At 37.9% G+C, this 27,527-nt stretch overlaps 1 protein-coding gene and 1 pseudogene across 3 annotated transcripts in view; one reads left to right on the forward strand and one right to left on the reverse strand.

The window, feature by feature from the left end:
• The window catches only part of MFSD8 (major facilitator superfamily domain containing 8), a 53,143-nt gene that overhangs the window by 10,951 nt on the left and 14,665 nt on the right, over positions 1 to 27,527 (forward strand). Inside the window, exons 1-7 of one of the 3 annotated variants that reach the window (XM_075543822.1) lie at positions 8,571 to 8,664; positions 9,519 to 9,562; positions 11,080 to 11,242; positions 20,933 to 21,173; positions 22,041 to 22,154; positions 25,305 to 25,449; positions 26,787 to 26,842. In XM_075543822.1, coding sequence (XP_075399937.1) covers positions 11,165 to 11,242; positions 20,933 to 21,173; positions 22,041 to 22,154; positions 25,305 to 25,449; positions 26,787 to 26,842 — 634 coding nt within the window. In that variant the 5' untranslated portion in view covers positions 8,571 to 8,664; positions 9,519 to 9,562; positions 11,080 to 11,164. Of the gene's footprint in view, positions 1 to 8,570; positions 8,665 to 9,518; positions 9,563 to 11,079; positions 11,243 to 20,932; positions 21,174 to 22,040; positions 22,155 to 25,304; positions 25,450 to 26,786; positions 26,843 to 27,527 lie in introns of those variants that run through there. The other 2 variants (XM_075543821.1, XM_075543823.1) reach the window with 2 other exon arrangements.
• LOC142443064 (small ribosomal subunit protein eS24 pseudogene) lies at positions 25,906 to 26,351 on the reverse strand (annotated as a pseudogene).

The following is a 27,527-nucleotide window of genomic DNA, read 5'->3' on the forward strand; positions in this document are numbered from 1 at the left end:
TGTTTTGAATTCAAAATTAGGCATTGGTGTTCAGGTGTCTTCAGGTATGTTATAGACTAGGAAGAAAGGCCTGTCAATCTCTTTCTTAAAAAGTTAGCCAGTCCTAGAGAGTAGATGGGTATTAGTTAGGGTGAAGGAGAACATAATATTCTACAAGAGGAATAAGGGAAAGCAAAAGCTGAGGAGAGCAGGGCAGGGCAAGCTATTAGGGAGTTTGCTAAGACATTTAAGTTGTTGAATATAGAATTTGGTGATCTGAAATATGAACTCCCACATAATTTACAATACAAAGTTTTTTTTAAAGTTAAAACAATGGTTCTGCCTAGTTGTACATATATTTCCATATGTGAGAGGCAGTTACAGATTTGTTTTAATGGAATAACATAAAACCCAAACCTAAGCTATTGCCATCAAGTGAATTCCAGCTTATGGCGATTCTATAGAATAGAGTAAAACTGCGTCATTGCGTGTCTAAGGTTGTGACTCCTTATAGAAGCAGGCTGCCACAGCTATCTCCTTTGCAGTGAGGCAGCAAAGACCTTTTGGTTAGGAGACAAGCACATTAACCACCGCATCACCAGGGCACCTTATAGAATGGCTTGCACACTATTAAAGCGCTTTATATACATTATACCAGCAACCTTATAACATGAATTATGACATGCCTCATATATGTTAGAGCTAAAATATGTTGTTTTCCTTCCTTTCCTACTGGTCTCAACTGCATCACCTTTGAAATATAGGTTCTCTTTTTTTGAATCACTTGTTGGGAAGAGTTAGGAGTCCAGTACGCTGTCCATTGTGCATAGAGCCCAGCTAGGTTCTCTTTTTTGGAGATTAATATGACAGCTCTAAGGTCTATTCTACAACGGGATCTAGCATAGGAACAATTTGGAGGATGCCGCAGGACCATGCAGTGCTTTGTTCTCTTATCCATAGGGTCACTATGGGTCAGAACCGACTCAATGGTATATCATAATAATAGTAGTAGTAATAATAATAATATACTAAAGCTATTCTACTACTGTTTGTCAATTTGTTGTACTGTAGTAACTTGCATGTTTTGTGATGCTGGTAATTATACCTTGCCTTTCAAGTATCAGAAGGGTCAAATTTGTTGGACAAATTTCAGTGAGCTTCCAGTCTAAGGTAGACTATGAAGAAAAGCCTGGTGATACCCTTAGGCCTCTAGGAGTCAGAATGGACTCAATAGTACCTCACAATAAGCACACACACACACACACACACACTTCTGTTTCACCTGACAGGGGTAGAATTTCCAGTTGTGTATGGTCGAGGTTAGCACAGGCTGGGAGGATTGTGGTTCTCCTTTGTATGCTAGTAGAGCCATGTTGAACAAAGGCAAGTGTTTCTATAGATTCTAGAGCTAGAACTGTGTTGTCAGGTGATGTGGAGTCTGCTAACATCTCAAAGGAAGCACTACTCAGAATGTGATAGGTCATATCAAACTTCTTGGTGTCACTTCTCCATTTGCTCTGCTGAAAGTACACAGGCGAGATAGATTTGTGCTATAAAATTAATTTGTTGTCATCAAGTGGTGCATGTCATGATTACAGTAATTGTCATTTAATACTTAGTAGCTATGGTAGTTGCTCAAGTATTATAGCTAGTTTACTTGATTTATGATGATATACTTTATTCTTTTTAATTGTCAGCTTAACAAATTCCAACACTCTTGAGTAATAAATGCAACCAATCACAAAATAACAGCGGGCAGCGTTGTTCTTTTTTTGAAAAGGGAAGATTTTTCTAATTTTATTCTGTTAAGCAGATACATAGAAAAAAGTTTCTACATGTACAATTTAGCGAGACTGGTTACATTCTTTCAGTTGTACAACCATTTGCGCCCTTTCTCGATAACAAACACCCCATAAGGTCTCTATCTAATCTTTCAAATATGTATTATAAATTTGATCCCACATAGACTGGTGTTAAAATAGCATAATGCTCAGGCACGCAGGCTAACTTTTCTTTTTGTAATCATTTTATTGGGGGCTCATACAGCTCTTATTGTAACCCATACATACGTCCACTGTTTCAAGCCCACTTGTACATATGTTGTCATCATCATTTTCAAAACATTTTCTTTCTACTTGAGCCCTTGGTATCAGCTCATTTTCCCCCTTTCTCCTACCCTCACTCCCGTATGAACCCCTGATAATTTATAAAAAAAAAATTTTCATGTCTTACACCAACCACTGTCTCCCTGTACCACACACTTTTCTGTTGTTTGTCCCCAAGAGGGGGTTATATATCAATCATTGTGATTGGTTCTCTTTTTCTCCCCCCAAATTCCCCTTACCCTCCTGGTGTCACGACTCTTATGATTGGTCCTGAGAGGTTTATCTGACCTGGATTCACTGTGTTTCCAGCTCTTATCTGTACCAGTGCACATGCTCTGGTCTAGCCAGATTTGTAAGTAGAATTGAGGTCATATTAGTGAAGGGGAGGAAGCATTAAAGAACTAGAGGAAAGTTGTATGTTTTATTCATGCTATACTGCACCCTGACTGACTCATCTCTTCCTTGTGACCCTTTTGTAAGGGGATGTCCAATGGTCTACAAATGGGCTTTGGGTCTCCACTCCACCCTCCCTCCCTTTCACAGATTTTTTGTTCTGGGTCTTTGATGCCTGATACCTGATCCCTTGGGCACCTCACATTATCAAGCAGGCTAGTGTGCTTCCTCCATGTGGGTGTTGTTGCTTCTGAGCTAGATGACCGTTTGTTTACTTTCAAGCCTTTAAGCCCCAGACGCTATTTCTTTTGATAGCCAGGCACCATCAGCTTTCTTCACCACTTTTGCTTATGCATCCATAGGCAAACTAACTTTAAGATGACTTCGGGGAATATTTTTGAGTAAAGGAGAAGATTTTGATATAATTCCAGGTAACTTCTTTGCTATAACACTCAATCTCGACAAATTATAGTCTCATCAGTACTTTTTTAAATATACTTTTACATTAAAATCAACTCCCTGGTTTTTCACATATAATGGATTTTTAGTAACAACACTTTGGAAGATGTTGGTTCACCAAGTAATGCATTCTGCATAACTTCTAAATGTTGGCACATGCTATTATTCAAAAAGTTCACATATAAATGTCACTATCTAACTCAACTGAAGAGAAGCTAGTGGCAAGAAAGTGTTCTCCATAACCCTAATTTCTGCACAGACACATTTTTTCATGGCAATGAACACTGCCAGTTGTTCATTTGAAGTGACAGGCAATTTATTTTAGAAAATGTCTGCCAAATGACTCTGTTTAATACCCATCACCTGTCTGTTACACATTCTTTCAACAAATATAGTCTGTGAATAAAGTGGTAATATCACCCTATTGCCAACTCACAGCCCAATCTCAAAGTTCTTTCTGCAATTAAACCATGATATTGGGTCTACAGTAAAGCACATTAAATGTCCCTCCCAGTTTGTCACATAGGTCACTAAAATGATGTGTACTAGGATCAAGAATTAAGATTGGGAGAGAGGGGAAAAAATGAGTAGCCCATACCAAGGGCTCAAGTAGAAAGCAAATGTTTTGAGAATGATGATGGCAACATGTGTTCAAATGTGCTTGACCCAATGGATTGTGATGAGTTGTACGAGCCCCCAATAAAATGATTTAAAAAAAGAATTAATAAAATTTAATTATTTTTAATTCTTTGACTACATTTTTAAGAGTCTAAGCATTTTTTTTAATTTCGTTGATGACCCAATGGTGTTATTCGTGTTTAAGTTGGCATAAATTTATTTAGCTTTCCTTATTTTTGTTATTGACTTGAAGCTTCATTCAATTATGGTCAGATTAGATACTTTATATGGTTTCAGTCTTTTTAAAGTTGCCGAAACTTTGTGTCTGAAAATGCCTCTACCAAACACATATGCAATGAAGTAGAGTGTGTACTGTGCTACTGTTGAATGGTGTGCTGTATGTCTGTTAAGTCCATACGGTTAATATTATGCAGGTCTTCGATTTCTTTATTCTCTTTTAAAGTTATTCCCTCCATCATCAAAAAGTACATACAATGTCCTTCACTGTCTCATAATAAAATTTGACTTAAAAGTTATTGTCATGTATTAATATTACCACTCCTGTTCACTTTGGATTACTGCTTACTTGTTACATCAAGTGCCTCCCCCCCCCCCCCCCCCGCCACCCACGGACACACAAGCTGTTTACGCACCTGTGCTTATGGTGCGGCCCTTGTCATATAGACATGTATTTTTAGTCCAGTCGACTGCCGTTTGTTGGCTAGAATATTGAATACATTTATATTAACTACAATTAATTATCAGTAGAGAAAAATTTACTTCAAACATTTAGTTAAACGTTTCACCTACCCTCACTCCTGGTGAAATTGATGGCTTCTTTGTTCTCTGTCTTTAAAGCAGAGTTCTCGTTAGGAATATACATTTTTCCTCAGTTATTATTTGATCACTTTTATTACCAAACCATTTACATTCTCGTTTACACCTGTAAGTTCTCTTATCTATGCCAATCATCTGCATTTTATTTTTAAATTTTCTTTCCATCTTTTATTTATTGTCAATTATAATTGCGTAGCCCAGATCCCTCATCTCATTGTAAATATATTTTATTATATATATTCAGGTGGTCATTTAGTGTCAGCAGTTTGTATGGTTGGGCTGGTGCATGTTTTCTTCCTAAAGAACCCCCTTTATAATTCTTGAAGGACTGGTCTGGTGTTTATAATTTCCCCTAACTTCTGTTTATCTGGGAAAATCCAAATTTCATCCTCATTTTTGAATGATAATTTTGCTAGGTACTTTATTTCTGGTTGACAGTTATTTTCTTTAAAAACTTTGTATATGCCACTCCAGTACCTTCTTGCCTGCATATTTGCTGGTGAGAAATCAGCACTTAATCTTATTGATGCTCCTTTGAAAGTGACAGTTCCTTTATCCTGTGCTGCTCTCAAAAATCTTCCTGTATCTTTGTGCTTGGTAAGTTTGATTATGATGTGCCTTGTGGTGTTTCTCTTGGGGTTTAGCCTATATGCAGCTCGTTAAGCATTTTGGATGATAATCTTATCTTCCATATTTGGGACATTTTCTGTGATTATTTCTTCAAAAATATTTTCTGGACTTAGTTTCCTTTCTTCTCTTTCTGGAATTCTTATTATGTGTATATTATTTCTCTTCATGTTGTCCCAAAGAACCCTTATGCCTTGTTAATTTTTTGCCCATTTTTTTCTTCAAACTGAGTATCTCAGTCTTTGTTTTCTAGTTCACTGAATCTTCCTCCACTGTTTCTATTCTACTTCTGTATTCTTCTAAGGAACTTTTAATTTCCATTATTTTAGTATTAAGCTTCAGAATTTTTGTTGCTTTTTACTTAAGCTTTTTATCTCTTTATTAAATTTCTTGTTTTGCTTTTCTAAAGTTTTTCTGAATTCTTCTAAAAATTTTCCCACATTTTCTTTTAACTTGATGAGAAACCTTAATGCTAGTTTTTTTTTATATCTTTGTCAAGAATTTCATAGCAATAAGTGCCTGAAATAGTTAGGTTTGTCTTTCATTGGTGAATAAACAGAAAACATCCACTTCTCCAAAGATTCACAGACTTCCATATCTTTCATTGTTCCTTCCAAGTGTCTTTTCATCATTCTGCTTAGTAGGACTAAATAATGTGAATGTGTTCTGAGACTATCACCAGCTGATACTGTTGGCAGAGTCACCTCACTGAAAAGTACCTAATGATGGCTTGCCTTGATTTCTACCCTCTTCCACCCCCATGGTGCAAATTTGGAGAAAATTGCTGGCTAGATGACCCTGGAGTACCTCTGGTTTGCAGCATTCCATCCATGTCTGTTACTCCCTGAGGGCTGCTGCTGATGGAGGTTGTTGCTGTCCCCCACCTGCATCTTTGACACCAGGATGTTAATTCCAGCACCAGTCTCCAAATTGACAAATAGCCATGGACATGGTTATCCAATAAAGCAACCTTCCACCAAGCACCAGGACAAATGCAGTCCTAAGCAACTGGCAACATTTTTCTTGTGTTTACCAAGTTTCTATGTAAAATGATATACAAATATAATGTATGGAAACTCTGGAAATTAAGGCTTATTCATAGATGAAGTATTGTCATAAAATTCAGAGTTAATATATTCTTTCTGTCACAGAACCTTTGCTGGCATAGTGTTTACTGCTTGCACTGCTAATTGCAAGGTCAGCAGTTCAAAACCATAAGCTACTCCATAAGAGAAAGACAAGGCTTTCTACTCTGGTAAAGAGTTATCATCTTGGGAACCACAGGAGTCAATCTACCCTGCACTGTAGGGCTACTATGAGTCAGCCTGATGGCAGTGCGACCTTTCTGTCATACCATCTTATGACTTAGCAGAGAGAAAAATGATACTGTGTCACTTCCGAATCCATAGAAAGTCAGATAGATATATACTGCTTTCGATGAAGGGGGAGTAGGAGAAAGTGGAGCACATCCTGGCCCACCAGGTCTTGAGGACGATGACCCCAATTAGAGCAGCCAGTTCACAGAGAGGACCACATGGCCAGCCCCTCTATGAGACATGACGTCCCTCACTGACCTATGGCCCTGCAGGGCACAGCACAGGAGACACAGTGTGGGAATTGCGCCCGACCTGATACCGCCACACTGAGGCAAAGTACTGGGGGAATGCAGTGAAACAACAAGGGAATGGAGTAGCAAGGTTCCCAGGGAATGCTGAAAGTGGACTTTGGGGCCAGGGTGTGGTGCCCCAACAGACTGGACTGAAAACACTCCTAAGGGCCAACAAACGATCCTTGAACTAACTACAAGATTTTCTTTCTTGTTGTTTTTTTGTTTTGTTCTTTGTCAGTGTTTTGTTGGAGTTTTGTGGTATATTGTTGCTTGGTTTTGCTCTGTCTTGCTTTTGTGCATGTTATTATCTCCACAGGTCTGTCTAAATAAGGTAGGCTGGATGAACAATCTGGAGCAGAAAACAATGGGACCGACGGTTCTGGGGGAACATGGGATAGGGGGAGGTGGGGGGAAAGGAAGTGGTGTTAACAAACCCAAGTGATCCAAATTGGTGGTGAGGTGGGTGTGGGAGGCCTGGTAGGGAATGATCAAAGGTAATGTAACGAAGAAATATTGCTGAAACCCAGGTGGGGACTGAGCATGATAGTGGGACAGGAGGAAAGTCAAGGGAAATAGAGGAAAGAGCTGTAAGGGAAAGGGCATTTATAGAGGTCTAGATAAAGACATGTACATATGCAACTATATATATGAGGATGGGGAAATAGATCTATGTGCTTATATTTATAGGTTTAGTTTTAAGGTAGTAGAAGGACATTGGGCCTCCACTCAAGTACTCCCTCGATGCAAGAATACTTTCTCCTATTAAATTGGCATTCTGGGGGGACCGGGGAGGGAGGGGGAAAAAAAGAGGACCTGATGCAAAGGGCTTAAGTGGAGAGCAAATGCTTTGCGAATGATTGGGGCAGGGAATGTATGGATATGCTTTATACAATTGATGTATGTATATGTATGGACTGTGATAAGAGTTGTATGAGCCCCTAATAAAATGTTAAAATAAATAAATAAAAATAAATAAATTGGCATTCTATGATACTCACCTGCCCGACACAACCTCTTAAGACAAAGTGGGTGAAGAAGCAAATGTGGCGAAGAAAGCTGATGGTGCCCGGCTATCAAAAGGTATAGCATCTGGTGTCTTAAAGGCTTGAAGGTAAACAAGCGGCCATCTAGCTCCGAAGCAACAAAGCTCACATGGAAGAAGCACATCAGCCTGTGCAATCACGAGGTGTCGAAGGGATCAGGTATCAGGCATCATCAGAACAAAAAAATCTAACCATAGTGAATGAGGCGGGGAGTGCAGAGTGGAGACCCAAAGCCCATTTTTGGCCACTGGATATCCCCTTGCAGAGGAGTCTAGGGGAGGAGATGAACCAGTCAAGGTGTGATGTAGCACTGATGAAAAATACAACTTTCCTCTAGTTCCTAAATGCTTCCTCACCACCCCCACCCCCTCACTATCATGATCCGAATTCTGCCTTGCAAGTCTGGCTAGACCAGAGGATATACACTGGTACAGATGGGAACTGGAAACACAGGGAATCCAGGACAGATGATCCCTTCAGGACCAGCGGTGTGAGTGGTGATACTGGGAGGGTAGAGGGAGTGTGGGTTGGAAAGAGGAACTGATTACAAGGATCTACATGTGACCTCCTCCCTGAGGGATGAACAACAGAAAAGCGGGTGAAGGGAGACATCGGACAGGGCAAGATATGACAAAATAATAATTTATAAATTATTAAGGACTCATGAGGAAGGGGGAGTGGGGAGGGAGGGGAAAATGAGGACCTGAGGCCAAGGGCTTTAGTGGAGTGCAAATGTTTTGAGAATGATGAGGGCAATGAATGTACAGATGTGCTTTATACAATTGATGTATGTATGGATTGTGATCAGAGTTGTATGAGCCCCTAATAAAACATTTTTTCAAAAAACATTTTAAAAAATCACACGCTAAAGAAGATTTATACTGCTTTCTTTTTACATCTAGAGAATTGGATGGTATTGAAACTGAAGAGCATTATAAGAGCCGATGGAGATCTATAAGGATTCTGTATTTTACTGTGTTTATCAGCAGTGTTGGTGAGTTTTAAAAATTATACATATTTTTGAAATTTAGGTAAAATGTTACATACTTAGTTTCTGTTTAACTTGTATAATTTGAAAACATTTTTTATAGTTTGATGTACTTTAAATGACTTAAATTATTTCTAAATGTACCATCGCTAAAAAGTAAAACTTCATGAGGAAAAACTTTCCAAATATTAATATCTGTATTTTAGCATGCCTGAATGAATACAAAATGAAAATATGAAAGATTGTTACTATGTGTTTTTTTAGGAATATTTTAGGTAATCTTTTTCCTATGTTTAGGCCTCTTAAGTCTTAGGCGCTTTTCCCCCCCACTGTGATTTGGGTGAAAGTTTACAGAGTAAGTTGGTTTTTCATTCAACAATTCTTACAGATTTTACTCTTATGCCAATAACTGAACTCTCCACAATGTACCAGCACTATTCCCACATCCTCTTTGTTTACTGTTTCCATTTCTGATTCCGCCTTTCCTGTTCCTTCTTCATTTCTGAGCCATATTCCTGAACAGGGGCTACCCTTTTGATCTTGGGTGCTTGATTATTCTAAGGGAGTGCATACCTCACTAATGTTATTGTTCACCATATAGACCTATCAATAAATGTCATTTACAGCACAGGCATGTGAGTAAGGACATAAGTCTTCTGTTTATATGCTAATTTTAAACCTTTAATAGTTATTTTTCTTCTGATATATAAAATCCCAGTGTGTGAAAAATTAAACATTTGTATGCATAAATTTGTTGGTTTAGAATATTTTCACATTTGTATTACAGTTCAAATAATTGTATATGTGTAATACTGATGAAATTACTTTAACTCTAAATATCACGTTTTTCCTCTTTATAGGATTTTCTATTGTGATAATGTCAATATGGCCATATCTCCAAAAGGTTTGTACATTTCTATTTGTTCTTCTCTGTAGTTGTAGTAACAGAAACTGAATCTCTGGTTTTTTGTTCTGTACTCTTTACTAGAATAATTTGAAATAATAGTTCACTGAAAGACACTTATAAAGTGATCATATGTGTTATTGTGATAGCAAGTACACGTTTAGGTCTGCTTGGCTAGGAAAATAGGGCTATACCACCCAGCGCAATTCTGGGTTGTTTTGGGTTTTTTTTGGTACCCCTCATATACTAGTTTAAACCAAGGCTCATGATCTAGGCTAAAATTTGGACCACACAAGAGACATATCAAACTCTGGGGGAAAGCAAAAACTAAGAATCAAGTTCAGAAAGAATACATGGAGCTTTTGAGAAGTAGCTTGAAATATGAAGAAAGCCAGAGAAATGTCATGGAAACTAAGAAATTCCACTGAAGAAGGCGTGAGAAGGTGTGATAATTAGATCCTTTTGGTGCCACGTGGTACCTGTAAGAAAGTATGGGTGGAGTTTAGCCTGTCAATCAGGTCGCAGCTTGATCTCCTTTGGAGGTGCAACCAAGATAAATGGCTCTCTGGAGGCTGGTCCCTCTCTCTCTCCCTTCACCTTCTTGCTGGTGGGATACTCTGAGATCTGCCAGAACCCCGTGATGTGGCCACTGCCACTGGATCACACAACTTTGCACCCAGCAGCCTGCAATCTTTCTGCATTTTGCATGTGACTATGTGAGTCTGAAGAGGAACTTAAAACCTTGATCTGGATTGGGCTGGGATGTTTGCTTGATATATAATTATTTCTTCTTCTCCCCTCCCCTAATTATTTCTTCTTATAAAGCTCTCTATTACATATATGAGTGGGTACTCCCCCCCCAAAAAAAAAAACCGGAAATAAAGCTCTGCTAGATGGAGTTTTTTATCCCACTAGGCAAGCATTAAGCAACTTACTCTGAATTAGTGCATCTAGTGCCATCACCTGAGAAGATTCTGGTCACAGTCAATTTTTTGTAAAAGCCGTTTCCCTCAAACTTCATTTTTTTTTTTGGTGTGTGATGACTGTAAAATTTTGTTTCCTCCTTGGGGAATAATGCCGCAGAAATTGTTGTGATGTTGAACACAGCTTACAAGGACAGTGCTATAGGAAAAACTCAAGTGTCAGGGTGTTTTTTTTTTTTTTATTTCAAGAAAGGTAAACTGTGGATTGATAACAAACCTTGTTCTGAAGGTCTGTCAACTTCCCGAACGGAGGAAAATGTTGACTCCTAGTGTATTTGGAGTTTGTTCCACAAGATCAGACTGTTAATCAAGTTTTCTATTTAAGGTTCTGCAAAGATTGCTTAAAAATGCAACAAAAAAGGCCTGATATTTAGCAGATGGGGAACTGTTACCACTATGACAGTGCACCTGCTCACTCACACAGACATCTCAGTGTGCCAATTTTTGCCAAAAAATAGCATGCCTTTCTTGCCCCATGCACCTTACTCACCTGACCTCGCTCCGTGCAACTTCTTTTTGTTTCTGCGAATGCAGAGGGACATGAAAGGACAGTGATTTGAGGAAGTAGAAGAGGTGAAGAAAAAAAAACTTAAGGAGGTGCTGTCAGCCATCCAAACAGATGAATTTGAAGAATGTTTCCAAGAATGGAATCACAGATTTGACAAATGTATTAAGGGTAATGGAGAGTACTTTGAAGGTGATAAGATTGTTTTATAAAATTTTTAATATATGGTTTAAAAAAAACAGTTTTTTGGGGGTACCCCCTTGTATAGTCAACAGTTTATTTGATGTCTCCACTTTGAAGTACCAGAGTTTCTTAAGTTTTCATACATTGTAGTACTTTGTGTTTTTTTGGAATTTCCCCTCCTTCCATTCTTTCCGATGATCTTTTCTGTGTCTTCTTGGAAAGCTTTTTTTTGACTGCCCTTCACCCTAGTTTATATTAGAATGCTTTTTTATTATTATCTGAATTTCTTTTTATTTTTCACCTTAAACAGTTTTATAGGCACCTCTTTCACATATTATATTATTCATTAGTTAAATCATATTAATAAGGGCTGTACAATCAGTTTTAGAACATTAACTTCCTTCTTGTACCCTATTGTCATCAGCTCCCCATCACCCCCCAACTTCCCCCTCCATACCCCTCAAGACCGTCACTGCAGTCACTGTCTCTATAGCTGGACTTCATCCACAAGAAACAGAATACAGAAAAACAGAGCAAAAACACTGTGCTCTAAATGATAGCAAGGCTTTGCACACCCCTGCTCTGTGGTCAGAGGGAATTCACTGAGGACTGAATCCATGTGTGGATCCTGTGAATGGATTTTGGGCAGTGGACTCCCACTGTCATCTGGAGTCATCTGAGAACCAGGTGTTCACAAGTTAAGCTCTGATCCCATTCCCTCCTTCGGATTTGGACTTTATATGAGAATGTTTTTCTATGTGCATTCATATCCCTCTCCTATTCAGACCTATTGTGCGGTCTTGGAGCAATATGTTCACAGACCCTGTTCATAGAACTCCCCCGCTTGATTGCTAGGATAGTCACGGGGTGGTTTCAACAGACTAGAAATAGCTGATGAATACTTAGAACATAAAAGTAATGGCTATTATACATATTTGGCATTTTTCATGAAAAATTTCATAACTTTTCTAAAATTTTTAACTTTTGAATATTTATGATATATAAATGATATGACAATAATACTGTTGGAAAAATGTGAACCTTACTTTTGAAAGATATTTAAGGAGGAATATAAGAAGAAAAAGCATATGTTTTGCTTTTTACTAAGTGTCATACTCTTATTGCTACTTTAGCAATGAGTTAAAAATAGCACTATAGGAAGTTATAGCTCATGACACTAAAACTCTCACCATACTGGTAGTCATGGAAACTGGAACATGGTTTCCCCAAGTAGACGGTGTTAGAAAATCTTACTGCACCCCTATCCCCACCCCCACCCCTTTTGTATGGATGACAGTAAAACTTGGGGCGATTTGCAGTTTGGAAAAAAAAAAAAGAAAGAAAGAAATTGGAACATGGTATTTAACAATTCTGGAATGTTACCTTGTTTTCTAAAAATTTTTCCATTCATATCAAAACATTTGTTTTCTATGGTATCTTTATGAAATTCATTTAACCTCAAAATGCTGCCCCCCAAAGAAGTTTAGTTTTATAATTAGGTTTATTCCAAGCTCAATATTTTGAATTTTGAAAGGGTATGCACATTTCTCTGATACTTGAAAGCATCTTCAAAGGTAAATTTATTGAGTTGTTGTTTGTTGCTATCAAGTCAGTTTTGACCAACCCCATTTACAATAGAGTAAAAACATGTTTTAGACACCAGTGTGGCATTGCTTGAGGAAATGTTGCACCAGTGTGTATTCAAAATTATTGCATACCCGAACTGATCATTAGTCTTAGCATTGCCAATACAACTTTTTCACAAAAAATTATAAATTAATTTCCCCCAATATTTCATAATATTATCGAGAGCATATATATATATATTCCCGGCTTAGTACTTAACCTTTTACATCATCAATTTTTTGATCTTCATAACAACCTGGAGTGGAGGCCACATTAGACCTCCTCTAGCGACATAAGGGAAAGGGGAACCCAGCTCCACACCAGCCCAAAGGCAAAGGTCAGGCAAGCCCCTACCCTCCTGGTAATAACCATCCTTCCCAAGGCACTCTACTTTGCTTCGGGTATGACAATTCACTGCAATGGCCACGCAGGGCTAGTCAGGGAGCTTAACAGATCACCACAAGTGAGGATCAGAAAACATTAAGGATCCAGACTTTTGTCCACAACGCTGCCTTTTCTCAGCCATGTCAGCAGCAACCTCGCTCTAAGCCAGTGGTTCTCAACCTGTGGCCCGTGACCCCTTTGAGGGTTGAACAGTAGCAAAATTATAGTTATGAAGTGGCAATGAAAATAATTTTATGGTTAGGGGGTCACCACAACATTAGGGACTGTATTAAAGGGTCGCAGTATTAGGGAGGTTGAGAACCACTGCTCTAAGCACGTCAACCTGTCAGCCACACTATTCCTTGGTCTCTGCCCTGCTCAGACAAGTGTTATAAAGCTCCATTAAGACTGGTAAGGAGTTCAAAACACTTACAAACCAGCCTCTTGCCTGAAGACACTCAGCTTTTCACATTCTGTGGGCCCAGGAAGCCCACTTGTCTGTCTCAGTATCAGCAGGACTCCTCTGCTCTGTCACATGGTCACAGTGCTATTGCCCCTGCTGCTTCTGCTACTTCAGTGGCCTTGCCCACACTATTCCTCTGTTCCTGCTTCTGAGATGGTCACTTTTACTTTCAGTGAAATGGCAAAACTGTCCAGACCCTGAGTTAGAATCCTCTATATCTTATTTGCATGTACCTACCTAGTCACTAGGTGGGACTTAACAAAGACTATGGATAGAAGAGCGAGAGCAAATAATTTCACTTCACCATAGGTCAAGATTATTGTCACTCTTGTTCAGCAAATGAGGAAACTGCGGTTCAGAGATGTTAAGTAGCTTGCTCAAGTTCTGCAGCTAAAAAAATGACAGTGCCAAGCCAATATGAAATCAAAATATGATTCTTAACGACAATACTATATTACATGCTACTACCATAGAAATTGTCATTCCTAATTTAATGCTTACTTCTCCTCATGTCATCAAGTCAATTCGAAACCATAGCGATCCTATGGCATAGAGTAGAACTGCTTCTGTGGGTTTCCAAGACTGTAAATCATTATGGGAGCAGAATGCATCATCTTTCTTCATGGATGGGTACAAGCTGCTGACTTTGCACGTAGTAGCCTAATTTGTAACCCATTACACCAACAGGGGTCTTAATGTAAGGCTGCGGCCCGATTATAAAGAATCTTGGTGGCATAGTGGTTACTCATTGGACACAATCTGCAAGGTCTACTATTCAAACCACCACCCCACTCTGTGGGGGAAAGATGGGACTTTTTATTCCCAGAAACAATCAGTCTTGGAAAATCACGGGGGCAATTCTACTCTGTCCTGTGGGGTCAGAGGGTTGTAGTAAGTATGCTTTGTAAGTGGGTTTTGTTTTGGGGCCGCCTTTATAAGGAACCTTGGTAGCATAGTGGTTATGAGTTGTGCTGCTAATCATAAAGTCAGCAGTTTAAAACCACCAGCCACTCCTGCCCAGGAGAGAAACAGGGTTTTCTATGCTTGGAAAGAGTTACAGCTTTCGAAACTCAAACAGGGGTAGTTCTAAGCCTTTAGGACCTCTGCGTGTTGGCATCAACTTGATGGTAGTGAATTTGGTTTTGGATTTTGTCCCCTTTGATAGGAGCACTAGTGGTCCTGTAGGTTATGCATTGGGCTGCTAACCAAAAAGTCAGTGGTTCAAACCCACCAGCCACATTGAAGGAGAAAGATGAGTTGGTCTGCTTCAGTAAGTATTTATAGCCTTGGAAATCCTATAGAGCAGATGAGGCTTCTTGCTCCTTTGAAGATTTACAGTACAGAAACTCCAAACGGCAGTTGAATTCTGCCCTATAAAGGCGGCTGAGAGTCAGAATCAACTTGAAGGCGGATGGTAGGTTATCCCTTTTATAGCAAGAGAAAGATGTGGCATTTTGCTTCTGTACGGTTTTACAGATGTGGAAACCCCATGCGCCAGTTCTGCACTGTCCTCTAGGCTGCTGTTTGTAAATCAGAATCAACTGGATGGCAATGGATTTAGTTTTGGCTTAGGACTTTTATAAGGAGCTCTGTTGGTGCGTGGCTGCTCACAGAAAGGTCAGTGATCTGCTCCATGAACATGACCACCTAGGAAACCCTATGAGGAACTTCTACTCTGTCCTATAATGCCACTATGAATTAGAATGGACTCGGGTACAATAGCAGCAAAAACTTTCGTTTTATGATACTAGGCTGCCAAAAGTGGCGTACATTTAAAGTTATCTCTCAGAAATAAAAATGTGGATAAAATAAAATCCCCAAATTGTGAATTGTATATCTAAAAAGAATTAGAAAAACTCTAATTTCATTCTTCCTGGCCCTGACTGATACTTGGCACTATGCCGAGTGATTACTTAAGACTTGTTGCCAAGAATGGGGTTGATTCTCTAGGAAAGCTCACAACTTTAAACCCAGACTCTGAATTGGAGTTAGTAGGAATATTCATGCATGAATAATAATAATAAAGCTAGCATGAAGTAAAAGAAAATGCTAACAAATAATTCTTACATTGTATAGATAAAATTCACTGACTACTTCTACGCATTGATAACTATGTGCTGATGTGCTTGTATTGGCTCATATGTCTCACAACCCTGTGATGCCTTCTCAATTTGACAGGTGGAGAATTATTTTCCTAACTACTCAAATACAGGTTTGTTCAGAACCAGAAAACTGGTCCTTGGCCTGTCAGGAACTGTTTACTCATCCTTGTACCACTACTGATGAGCACATATTTTGCCATGGGAAGGCCTCAGAGTGTTCTGTGAATGACTAAAACAATGATCTGTGAGTGAATCATTGAAGAGGTTTAGAACGCACATACTTAAAAAAATACTTTATTTGGGGCCTCTTACATCTCTTATCACAATCCACATATTCCTCCAATGTGTCAAGCATATTTGCACATATGCTGCCATCATCATTTTCAAAGCATTCTCACTTGAGCCCCTGTTAATCAGCTCCCCATTTCTTACCACTTCCTCTTATGCCCACTCACCCTAACAAACCCTTGATAAATTGTAAATTATTTTTTCCACATCTTACATCTTTCTCCCACTTTTCCGTTACTTGTCCTCTTAGGAGGGGGTTCTAGGTTGATCCTTGTGATGGATTTTCCCTTTCTACCCCCACCCTCCCCTAATCCTCCTGGTATCTCTACTCTTGTTGGCCCTTGGAGGGGGAGGGAGTTATCTATCCTGGATTCCCTGTGTTGTGGACTCTTACCTGTAGCAGTGTGCGTGCTCTGGTCTAATCCTATTTGTAAGGTAGAATTGAGGTCCTGCTAGTGGGGTGAAGGAAGCACCAAAGAGATAGAGGAAAGTTGTATTGTTTCATCGGTGCTATACTGCACCCCTTTTCCCTGTGACCCCTCTGTGAGGGGATGTCCAATTGTCTACAGATGGGCATTGCGTCTCCACTCCATGCCCACCCCCATTCACCTTGGGTATGGTTTTGGTCTGGATCTAAGGTGCCTGATACCTAATCTACACCTCATGATCACAAAGGCTGGTATGCTTCTTCCATGTGGGCTTTATTGCTTCTCAGCTAGATGGCCGCTTGTTTATTTTCAAATCTTTAAGATGCCAGACACTGTATCTTTTGATAGCCGGGCACCATCAGCTTTCTTCACCACATTTGCTTATACACCCAATTTGTCTTCAGCAATCGTGTTGGGAAGGTAAGCAACACAGAATACCGGATTGTTAGAACAAGGTGTTCTTGTGTTAAAGGTGTACTTGAGTTGAAGCCCAATGTCCATCTGCAACCTTAATTCTTAACTTAGAGATATGAGTACATGGTTCTATTCCCCTCTCATTTTATATGTATATATTTATATATGTACATGCATGTATTTAGGCCTCTATAAATGTCCTTTGCCTGCTGAGAACACTTATACTTAATGTCAAAGCTCCCATAGAAAATCATTAGCATTTTTAGGACTTTGACCTTGTAAGTATGAAGCTTCAATGATTTGTCAAGATGTCCACTTGAGTTTTGTTTTTGAAAAAAATCTTTTTTTTTCTATTGCACAAAAGAACTTTTTTTAAGGCACTCTGGAGAAAAGACTAAGACAAGTGTATTACTGAGAGAATTTGTCTGTGACTATCAACTGATTATAGACCTATGTTTAAAGTGTTTTGTTTTGAATAAATCTGGCATTTCTAAACTAGTAACATGTCTAAACCAAAGTAACAATACTTTTTAACTAACATTTATGTTATTAATATGTGTTTCAGGAGAATGTTTTGAAATTCATTACCAAGCATTTGGGGTCTTATTGTTAAGTGCCATTCCAGCTCCTTGCAACCCTATTGTCCTGAGCCATCTTCACAGTTGTTCTTAGGTTCTTACATGTGGTTTGTGTGTAAGTTTCTCTGTGTATGCATATGTCTGTGTGTAGGTGACGGTGGAGAGACAAACACAGGGTTAGGGTAGTCTTGCTAATTCAGACTGAAGAGAACCTGAAAGAGTTTTCAAAATGAGTAATACCTGAACTGAGTTTTTTTAAGGACTACAGATATTGACCATCTAAAGAAAAGGTAGGGGTCAAAAGGTAGAAAGTTGAAAATACTCTTGGTAAAAGAGACAGCAAATAACTTGGTTTGGGGAATTTACAGTTCTGTATGGCTGGAAGTTAGAAATAGGAGAGAACATGTAGAAAAAATGAGAATAGAGAGGTCACCATGGTCAACTTGTGAGCTAATATTTCATAGTAAGTAGCTTCACTTTATCTTGTAAACAACACAGTAGAGATTCAACAAAAGTCCAAGATAGCCAGAAGACCAGACGTGAGGTGCTGTCATTACTGATGAAGGCAAGCAACATAGTTCATGAAGTGACAACTTCTGTTTTGAAACTTCTGTTTTGAAAACTCTGTATCTCCCAGACCATTTTATTTCACTGTTAGAATTCTAAGTGATTCCAGCTTTCCAGTCACCATAAAAACTAGTATCTAAAGAAAATAAAACTTTCCATGGGTCTCTAGCAAATATAATTTAAAGTTTTCTCACTGTGTCTATCAAACTGATACTTGATAATGATTAGCTGGTATCCTGAGAAGACACTACACACTTTTAAACAACTTTACTTAAACATTAAAATTGGGTTTCATTGCTATTTTTAAAATTTTATATGACATAACATTCTGTGTGTTAATAAGGTAGACAAGAGGAATTAAAGAAAGAAAATACATGTTAAAATAAAAAAGAAGAAAATACATGTTAGACTGGAATATCAAAGCCAGAATGTCTTCAGTAAAAGACATTTTTCAGTCTAGAAACACTTGCTGTGTCTTTCATTTTATTCACTTAAAAAAATAATTTTATTGGAGGCTCATACAGCTCTTATCACAATCCATATATACATCCATTGCGTCAAGTACATTTGTATATATATTGCCATCATCATTTTAAAAACATTTTCTTTCTAATTGAGCCCTTGGTATGAACTAATTTCCCCCCACTCCCTACCCTCCCACCCTCATGAACCCTTGATAATTTATAATTTTTTTTTATCATGTCTTACACTGACCAATGTCTCCCTTCATCTGCTTTTATTTTGTTCGTTCCCCTGGGAGGGGGTTATATGTAGATCATTGTGACTGGTTCTCGCTTTCTCCCCCCACTTACCCTTCTCCTCCTGGTATCACGACTCTGTGTTTCCTGCTCTTATCTGTACCATTGTACATGCTCTCGTGGAGCCAGATTTGTAAGGTAGAATTGGGGTCATGATAGTGAAGAGGAAGAAGCATTAAAGAACTGGAGAAAAGTTGTATGTTTCATTGGTGCACCCTGACTGGCTCGTCTCTTCCTTGTGACCTTGCTGTGAGGGGATGTCCAGTTGTCTACAGATGGGCTTTGAGTCCCCACTTTGAACTCCCCCTCATTCACTATGATATGAATTTTTGTTCTGGGTCTTTGATATCTGATACCTATCCCATTGATATCTCATGATCACACAGCCTGGTGTGCTTCTTCCATGTGGGCTTTGTTGCTTCTCAGCTAGATGGTCGCTTGTTTATCTTCAAACTTTTAAGACCCCAGATGCTATCTTTTGGTAGCCAGGCACCATCAGCTTTCTTTACCACAATTGCATATGCACCCATTTTGTCTTCAGTGATCTTGTCAGGAAGGTGAGCATCTCAGAATACCAGGATATTAGAACAAAGTGTTCTTTCATTGAGGGAGTACTTGAGTAATGGCCCAGTGTCTGTCTGCTACCTTAATACTTAACATATAAATATATGTACGTAGATCTAATTTCCTATCATTATATATAAGTATATTTACATATGTACATGCCTTTATTAATATCCTTTGCCTCCTAGTTCCTTCCTCTATTCCCTTTTACTTTCCTTGTGTCCCACTATCTTGTTTCTGTAGTTCCTCTTGGCTACATTGCCCTTTATCAAGCTCCATCAGGCATCCTAGGCCCTCCTTGCCATCAATTTTAGATCACTTGTTGTTCTCTTTTGACTTGGTTGGTTGATACTCCACTTGTTTTCTGCCACCTCCCCTTCTCCTGTGTACCTCCCACCCCACCCCCGGAACCGTTGATCACATTGTTTTTTCCTCCAAATTGTTTTTCCCACCTATTTTATCTAGATAGACATGAAGCGACAATAATAAGCACAAAAACAAGACAGAACAAAACAACGACAACAAAAAAAGAAAAACCTATAAATAATTCCAGGTCTGTTTGTTGACCTTTAAGAGTGTTTTCTGGTCAAGTCTGATGGGGTGCCATGTCCTGTCCCCAAAGTCTGCTTTGGGTACTCCTGGGGTTATTCACGCTTATATTCTCATGCCACTATTAACAAAAATTGCACCTAAGTATTCCCATATTTTAATGTATCTGAGAAAACACCATGGTTTTCCTTATTAAGATGCCCCACGTACAAGATTATTTTCTAAAATTTAATGTTCCTATTTTTCCAAATTATGTAATCTAGCATATTTTTAAAATTGTATTTGCTTCAGAGCCTTTTCTCTAGGCTAGCATTCTCTGGTTTTAAAATTTTATTATATTTTCCAAAACCATTTTATTGGGATCTCTTAGATATCATACCATTCCATAGTTCTCTATTTTATTTTTTTAAATGGAATCATCATTTGTTTCTCCCTCCAACCTTTATTATAGTATGTAAACCATAATTATAGTATGTACACTAAAATACTTAATGCCTAGGTAGAGGTGAAAATAATCCACTTAGAATTTTCATTGTTTCTATGTTTTTATCTATTTTAAGCATTTGACTGTCCACTTTAAAAAATCAGTTTACATTGTTAATGGCTATTCAGCTAATTAGAGTTCATAAATTATAAGAGAGCATAAACCTACATAATTATATTCACTATAGTAATTATTCATGCCTCATGTTGTTTATTGCTGTTAGTGCTGTATTTTGTGAGATGACATTTTAAACAAAATTTTCATAATCCATGAATTTCTGTAATCTGTCTAAAATGTGAGACTTCCTAAGCATTTTTCCTTGTGTACTTTAATTTCAATGCCAGACATTTAAATCTATTACTGTAAATGAATATGCTGTATGTTGCTTTTCTTTTTTTAATATAAAATATTATATGGTCAAACACTTGTGCTTATGTTTTAAACTTTGTTTTTTTAGAATAGCCATTCTTAAAGCATTATACTTTTTTCTGCAGATTGATCCGACAGCCGATGCAAGTTTTCTGGGCTGGGTTATTGCTTCATTTAGTGTTGGCCAAATGGTGGCTTCACCTATATTTGGTTTATGGTCTAATTATAGACCACGAAGAGAACCTCTTACTGTCTCCATCTTGATTTCGGTGGCAGCCAACTGTCTGTATGCATATGTCCATGCCCCAGCTTCTCATAATAAATACTACATGTTGGCTGCTCGAGGCCTCGTAGGATTTGGAGCAGGTAATATATAAGTATGTATATGCTTCATTGTGTTAAGCTCACATTCATCTTGACCTGTAAGGCGCTCTATCATCTTACCTCCCTCCTCTCCAACCGTAAATCCTACAGAGCTTTCGTTCGATGCAGTCAAACAACTATCTTTCTGATTATTTTGCTTTTACTCCTGTTTTCACATGTCATCTCCCTTTTTTCCCATCATTCCTTATCCTCTAAGATTCAGTTAAAAAAAGAAAAGATTCAGTTCTAGTTCTACTTCTTTTGTAAAGTTTTCGGGCTCCTCTGTCTCATATGGACCACACTGTTCATGTAGCTGGCATATGTTTGTTTCTTGCTTATGCACTGTGTACTGTCTTACAGTTTTTATTCTTTCCCACTAACTGAATGCTAAACTCTTGCAATTAGAGCCAATTTGGATTTTAAAAAATAGTCTTTGTTCTCTGACCGTCTCTTGAACATACCAATTGCTCAATAATTTTTCTAATTTAAATTGTTAGTGAGTTTTTTCTCTTATATTACTGTTTGGTGCTTACAGAATGTATAACACCTTTTATTTACGCATAGTTGTAGCAAACAGTCATGTGCCATTTCAGTGCTTGCTCACTAGTCAGTAATAAAAATAAGAGATTTGATATCCTTCTACTGCCTTCATGTATCTACATTTGAATTGTGTTTTCATATTGAAAGTAGTATATTCCATTATTTGATGTTTTTACTATGGAAATGATCTTAAGTGTTTTTTGTGTTCATAAAGAGGAAACATGGATTATACCATCCACCCATATTTACTCTTCCGTCCTCTAAGGTAAAATTAAACAGATTTTCATAAACCTGTTTTCTTTAACTTTGGATCGTTGTGTCTTTTCTTAGGAAATGTGGCCGTTGTGCGATCCTATATCGCTGGTGCTACTTCCCTTCAGGAAAGAACCAGTGCAATGGCAAACACAAGTGCATGTCAAGCATTAGGTTTTATCCTTGGTCCAGGTAAGTGTATTTCAGGTGTGACTTGGGAAAGCTTTTGAGATTCAAATATTAAATGAAATCTAATGTTAGAACGTATCACTTAAAGGAAACTAATTAAAAAAATCATTTTATTGGGGGCTCTTACAATTCCTATCACAATCCATACACACATCCATTGTGTCAAGAACACATGTACATTTGTTGCCGGCATCATTCTCAAAACATTTGCCTTCTACTTGAGCCCTTAATATCTGCTGCTCATTTTCCCCCTTCCTCCCCACACCCCTCTACCTCATGGGAAACTAATTTTTTGAAGCTATCCACGAGGTTCAATTCCTTACATGTCTTCACTCATGTAATTGACAACAGCTCTCTAAGTGGTGTTAGTCATGTTTTCACAAATGAGTAACCCAAAGCACAGAGAACTTAAGTAAATTGTTCAAAAGAGCTGACCTCTCTTGTCTGACTCCAAGCCACATGTTCTGTTAAGCAGTCATTTCGTTTGCCACTGGGCAAGATTGTACTTTCTTTTCCCTGTGTATCAGGAACAAAAACCTTTAAACTGAAGTATTCAAGGAACATTATAGGAGAGAGATTTTTTACATTTTTTTCCTTTGTCAGTATTTTAAGACTTTTAAAAAAATCATTTTATTGGGGACTCTTACAGCTCTTATAACAATCGATACATCCATTTTGTCAAGAACATTTGTACATATGTTGCCATCGGCATTTTCAAAATATTACCTTTCTACTTGAGCCCTTGGTCTCAGCTCACTTTTTTCCTCTCCCCCATCCTTCCTTCCTCATTAACCCTTGATAATTTATAAATTATTATTATTTTCTTGTATTACACTGGCCGCTGTCTCCCTTCAGTCACGTTTCTGCTGTTGGTTCTTATATGTCGATCATTGTGATTAGTTCCTCTTATCTCATCTCACCCATCTTCCCATTATTGTTCCTGAGGGGTTTATCTGTCCTGGGTTCCAAGTATCGAGAGCTCTTATCTGTACCAGTGTACATGCTCTGATCTAGCCAGATATGTAAGGTAGAATTGGCGTCATGATAGTGGCGGGGGGGTGGTGGTGGTGGTGGGAGAGGGAAGCATAAAATAACTAGAGGAATGTTGTATGTTTCATTGATGCTATATTGCACCTTGGCTGGTTTATCTCTTCCTTATGACCCTTCTGTAAGGGGATGTCCAATTGTCTACAGATGCATTTTGTGTCTCTACTCCGCCCCCCTCCACCTGTTTGCCCTTAAGACTTTTTAAAGATCTTCCAATTCTTCCCTTTCTTGGTATAAAAAGATGTTAATGAGATATAATACTTTCCAAAGGCTAATGTGCTTTCTTCTAAGTGAGGAAATTAGTAATGTTTTTAGGTCTACAGTAATTTATAAAAACAAACAACAAAAAAACCCAGACATATTTACAGCAACTAGTTTATTCTTCAGATAGTAGAGTGGTGAGTATCATCAGGATGACTCTAGTTCAGTTAATTTCATCATCAGCCTCCCCTCTCATCATTCTGCAACTTCCCATTACTTCCTTCTATTCAGGAAAAACCCAAAACGTTATTGAAGAAGATCTAATTCATTTTTCCTCAAAATTCATGGGTTTAGTATTCTGGAATAAATATAAACAACTGCAGAATAACTGGATCTTACAGTGTATTGTAAAATATACAAGAACACGATCTAAATCTTCTTTCATTTACTACTCAACCCCTCTATCGCCTACAGTATGTGGCATAGATTTAGATTCTAAGTAAATAACTTAACCATCCAAAATGATTCTAAAAGTAAACATTCTGTATGATACTTGAGTAAACATAGGCCTGAAGAGTTTATCACTTTCCCAATAAAAATAACTGTATCAGTAAGCACTAACATTCATTGAATGCTTATTGTGTGCTAGATATTTGTCTATGTGCTTTCAGGGCTGTCTCTTACTTAGCATTTATCCTAAATTTCTATACAAATTATTGGCTAAGCTAGATATTGAATTCATGTCAGGACAGCAAATTAATACTCTTCTAATATGAGTTTTACCAGAGATTCAATTTGTGTGTGTGTGTACACATTTTATTTATTTTAAACAGGTTTGTTGGGACATAACCCATGGATCATACAATTCAGTCGTTGAGTCTGTCAAGAAGAGCTGAGCGATCATTACCACAATCAGTTATTTTAGAACACTCCCTTCCGTCTCCTCCTCCTTGTGATTAGCCCCCCATTTCCCTCGGCCTCCCCTGCCCGGTCCTGTCTCCCCAGAGTCATTCCTCCTGCTTGTCAGATAGCAAAGACACACACACAGAATCGAATCACACGGACAAAATAGGTACCCTCAGCCTAAAAGAAAGCAGAACGTCTTAAAAATTAGAACAAATTTAAAACGGTTCAAAAAGGAGACCGAGTGACGAGGTGTTAAATTTTGTTTTTTTTTAAAGCAAACAGTTTTATTGACCTATAATGCACATATCATACAATTCAATAGTTCACTCATATGACAGCTGTGCAATCTCCATCACAATACATTTTAGAACATTTTCCCTTTCTTGTACTCAAAAGGTGTTAAATTTTAACCTACTCTATCTGCCACAAGGCTCTCCCTCTGTATGATAGCAAGACTATTTGCATCCCTAGTCTGTGTTCTGTGTTCAGTGGGAATTTACTGGAGGCTTGAGCCGCATTGATTTCCCTTTCACTCTTTTTTTTGACTGAGAAAACATTTAAATGGGTAAAGGGGGCTAAAATAAGATGTTATATTTACCCTAACTCTACAGAGATTCAAGTTTTAAGATAACATTAAACCAATGTAATTCAGGTGACTATGAGGGAACTCTAAAATGTTTGTAGGAAAATGGAATTAAAAGATAATGAAATATTTCCACAGACTTTTTGAAACCCCCTCATATTTCCTGAAATTTTAATGTCATAGGTATTTTGCATGTCTTTTACGTGCTCTAGATATGTGTGTGCTTTATTAAAGAATAATTATTTTTATTTCACTCCCCTCAGCCCTGTAAACTAACCATCTCCCTTAGGACTGTGGGTTGCTGGTCTTGAGGATACATGAGTGATTCCTTAATATTCTCATTCGATGGTAAACCTCTGCCACCTTTTTCTAGGCTGCCTCATGTATAATTCATCTGTGTATTTTATTTTAATTAGCTTTTCAGACTTGTTTTGCTCTCATTGGTGAAAAGGGCGTGACATGGGATGCTATTGATCTGCAGATAAACATGTACACAACACCAGTTTTACTTGGCGCCTTCTTGGGACTGCTAAACATTATTCTAATCCTTGCTATATTAAGGTAATTAGAAAAACAATAAAATTACTTTTATAAACTGTGATATTAAATTAGCATTATAATTGTTGCAAAATAATCACCCCCAGGAAGTCCTTACTTGGTCTATATAGTTGTGCTCATTTTAAAATTTTGTATATGCGACACTTGAAACTAAAATAATAGACAATCTGGTAAATAAGAACAGATGACTAAAGTTTGAATATTTAAGGTTTAGGTTTGATTGACTATTGGTTTTTACGTAGGACTCTGGCATGAAAGTAGTATTTTAAGTAGATGAATGCATCAGTATCAGCTGTAACTAAAATAATTGCATGTAATATACATCTCTTATTTATGCAATAGAAAGAATTTTCTAAAACTACAGTAGTTTTGTGAGTTTGTGTTTCTTTAGAGTGTTTTTTTTTAAAGATTTTATAGTTTATTCATTCTCTGGTGAAAAATCCACATAGCCAGTGCAGATCAAGTCGCTGTAGATGCTTTATTCTGTGTTTTGCCAGCACCACGCTGGCCTGTGCAGCCCCTAACTCTCTTCATTCTGTTCCTGCGCTCCTTGCGTTGCTTCCTGGAGGACTTTTTCTCCTCATACAGACCGTGTCTAGCAAGTCTGTGTTTAGGTTCATTTTTCTTTGCATAATCCAAAGAATCGTAAATCATGCCGAAGCCAGTAGTCTTGCCACCACCAAAATGGGTTCTAAATCCAAATACGAAAATGACACCTGGTGTGTCTTGTACATTTTGGCTAGTTTTTCACGAATTTCTGTCTTAGGCACTGTTGCTTTTCCAGGGTGAAGGACATCAATGACCATTTGTTTTCGCTGAAGTAGTCGGTTGGTCATGAACTTCCTGGTCCGGATGGTTACCGTGTCATTCATGATGGCACAGAACGCTCAGACAGCCAGGGACGAAAAGGGTCTTTAGAGTGTTTTATGTAAGAGTATAAAAACATAATAATGTTCGAAATGACTGGAAATCACCTTACTAAAGTAGATCATATGTGCTTTTAGAAAAATTTATTATTTTAATTTCTTTATATAGCAATGTGGTAAGAATGATAATTTCTATCTTTTTATTGATTGTATTTATAACAATTTTACTACTGATACCGAGAATCCTTTAAAAGAAACTGAATCAGAATATGAGGCAATAGAATACTAGTAATACATTTAGATCATTTATTATACTAAGCCCTCCTAGGTATAATAGTTATAGACACGAGGGTGTATAAAATAACTCATGTTACGCTATATGTGTTATAAGATAAAAATGCTATGGTACTGAAAATACTAAGTAATGAGAAAGCAGTGAAATTAATCCAACTATGTCATGTTTCTCTTTTTAAGAGAACATCGTGTGGATGACTCGGGACGCCAGTGTACAAACGTTCAGTTTGATGAAGGTGCGATTGATCTGTTTGACTAACTTACATGATCAGTGTGTCTTTTGGATCTGTCTTATTTGGGTTTTGCTTCTGAAGACAGTGCAGTGGCTGACTGGGAAAGATTGTCAAAGATGAAAATTACCTAAATTGATTTTTTAAATTTGTTTTTATTTTATTGATTTTTTTTAAAAAGCCATTACCTACTTTAGTTATTTGATGCTTGCAACCAGCAAAGTTAAAAACATTGTTAAAAAAATCATCTCCTATTTTCAACGAGCCAATATTTTAAACCCAAGATCTTTGGAATGATTTCAGTAGCTTTGCAACAAAATATGTTTTCTCTGCTCCCTTACTCATGGGAAAAGGTGGGCTCTCTCATATTTCTATTCTTTTGATATATATTATTATAAGTGGACCTTTTAATCCTCTCGGTCTTTCTCTGACCTATAAAAACTTACTGGTACGCAATTTGGGAGATGGGATATTTTACTGAATAGAAGATTTTTTTATTCCGAATTATGTCCCTCTTGGAGAGTAGCTCACTGTACAAGATACTGTAACTTAGTCTGTACCGTACCAGAGCTCATCAAGTTATAGAAAAGCCACAGGGTTATTTTATCAAGCACTTTAATAGGCCACTAGTGGCCTCTAAGGGCAGTCATTTCAGCTGACTAGATGAGATTTAGATGAGGGACAGTGTTTT

The sequence above is a fragment of the Tenrec ecaudatus genome, chromosome 3, assembly GCF_050624435.1.
Source record: "Tenrec ecaudatus isolate mTenEca1 chromosome 3, mTenEca1.hap1, whole genome shotgun sequence".
NCBI classification, from domain to species: Eukaryota; Metazoa; Chordata; class Mammalia; order Afrosoricida; family Tenrecidae; genus Tenrec; species Tenrec ecaudatus.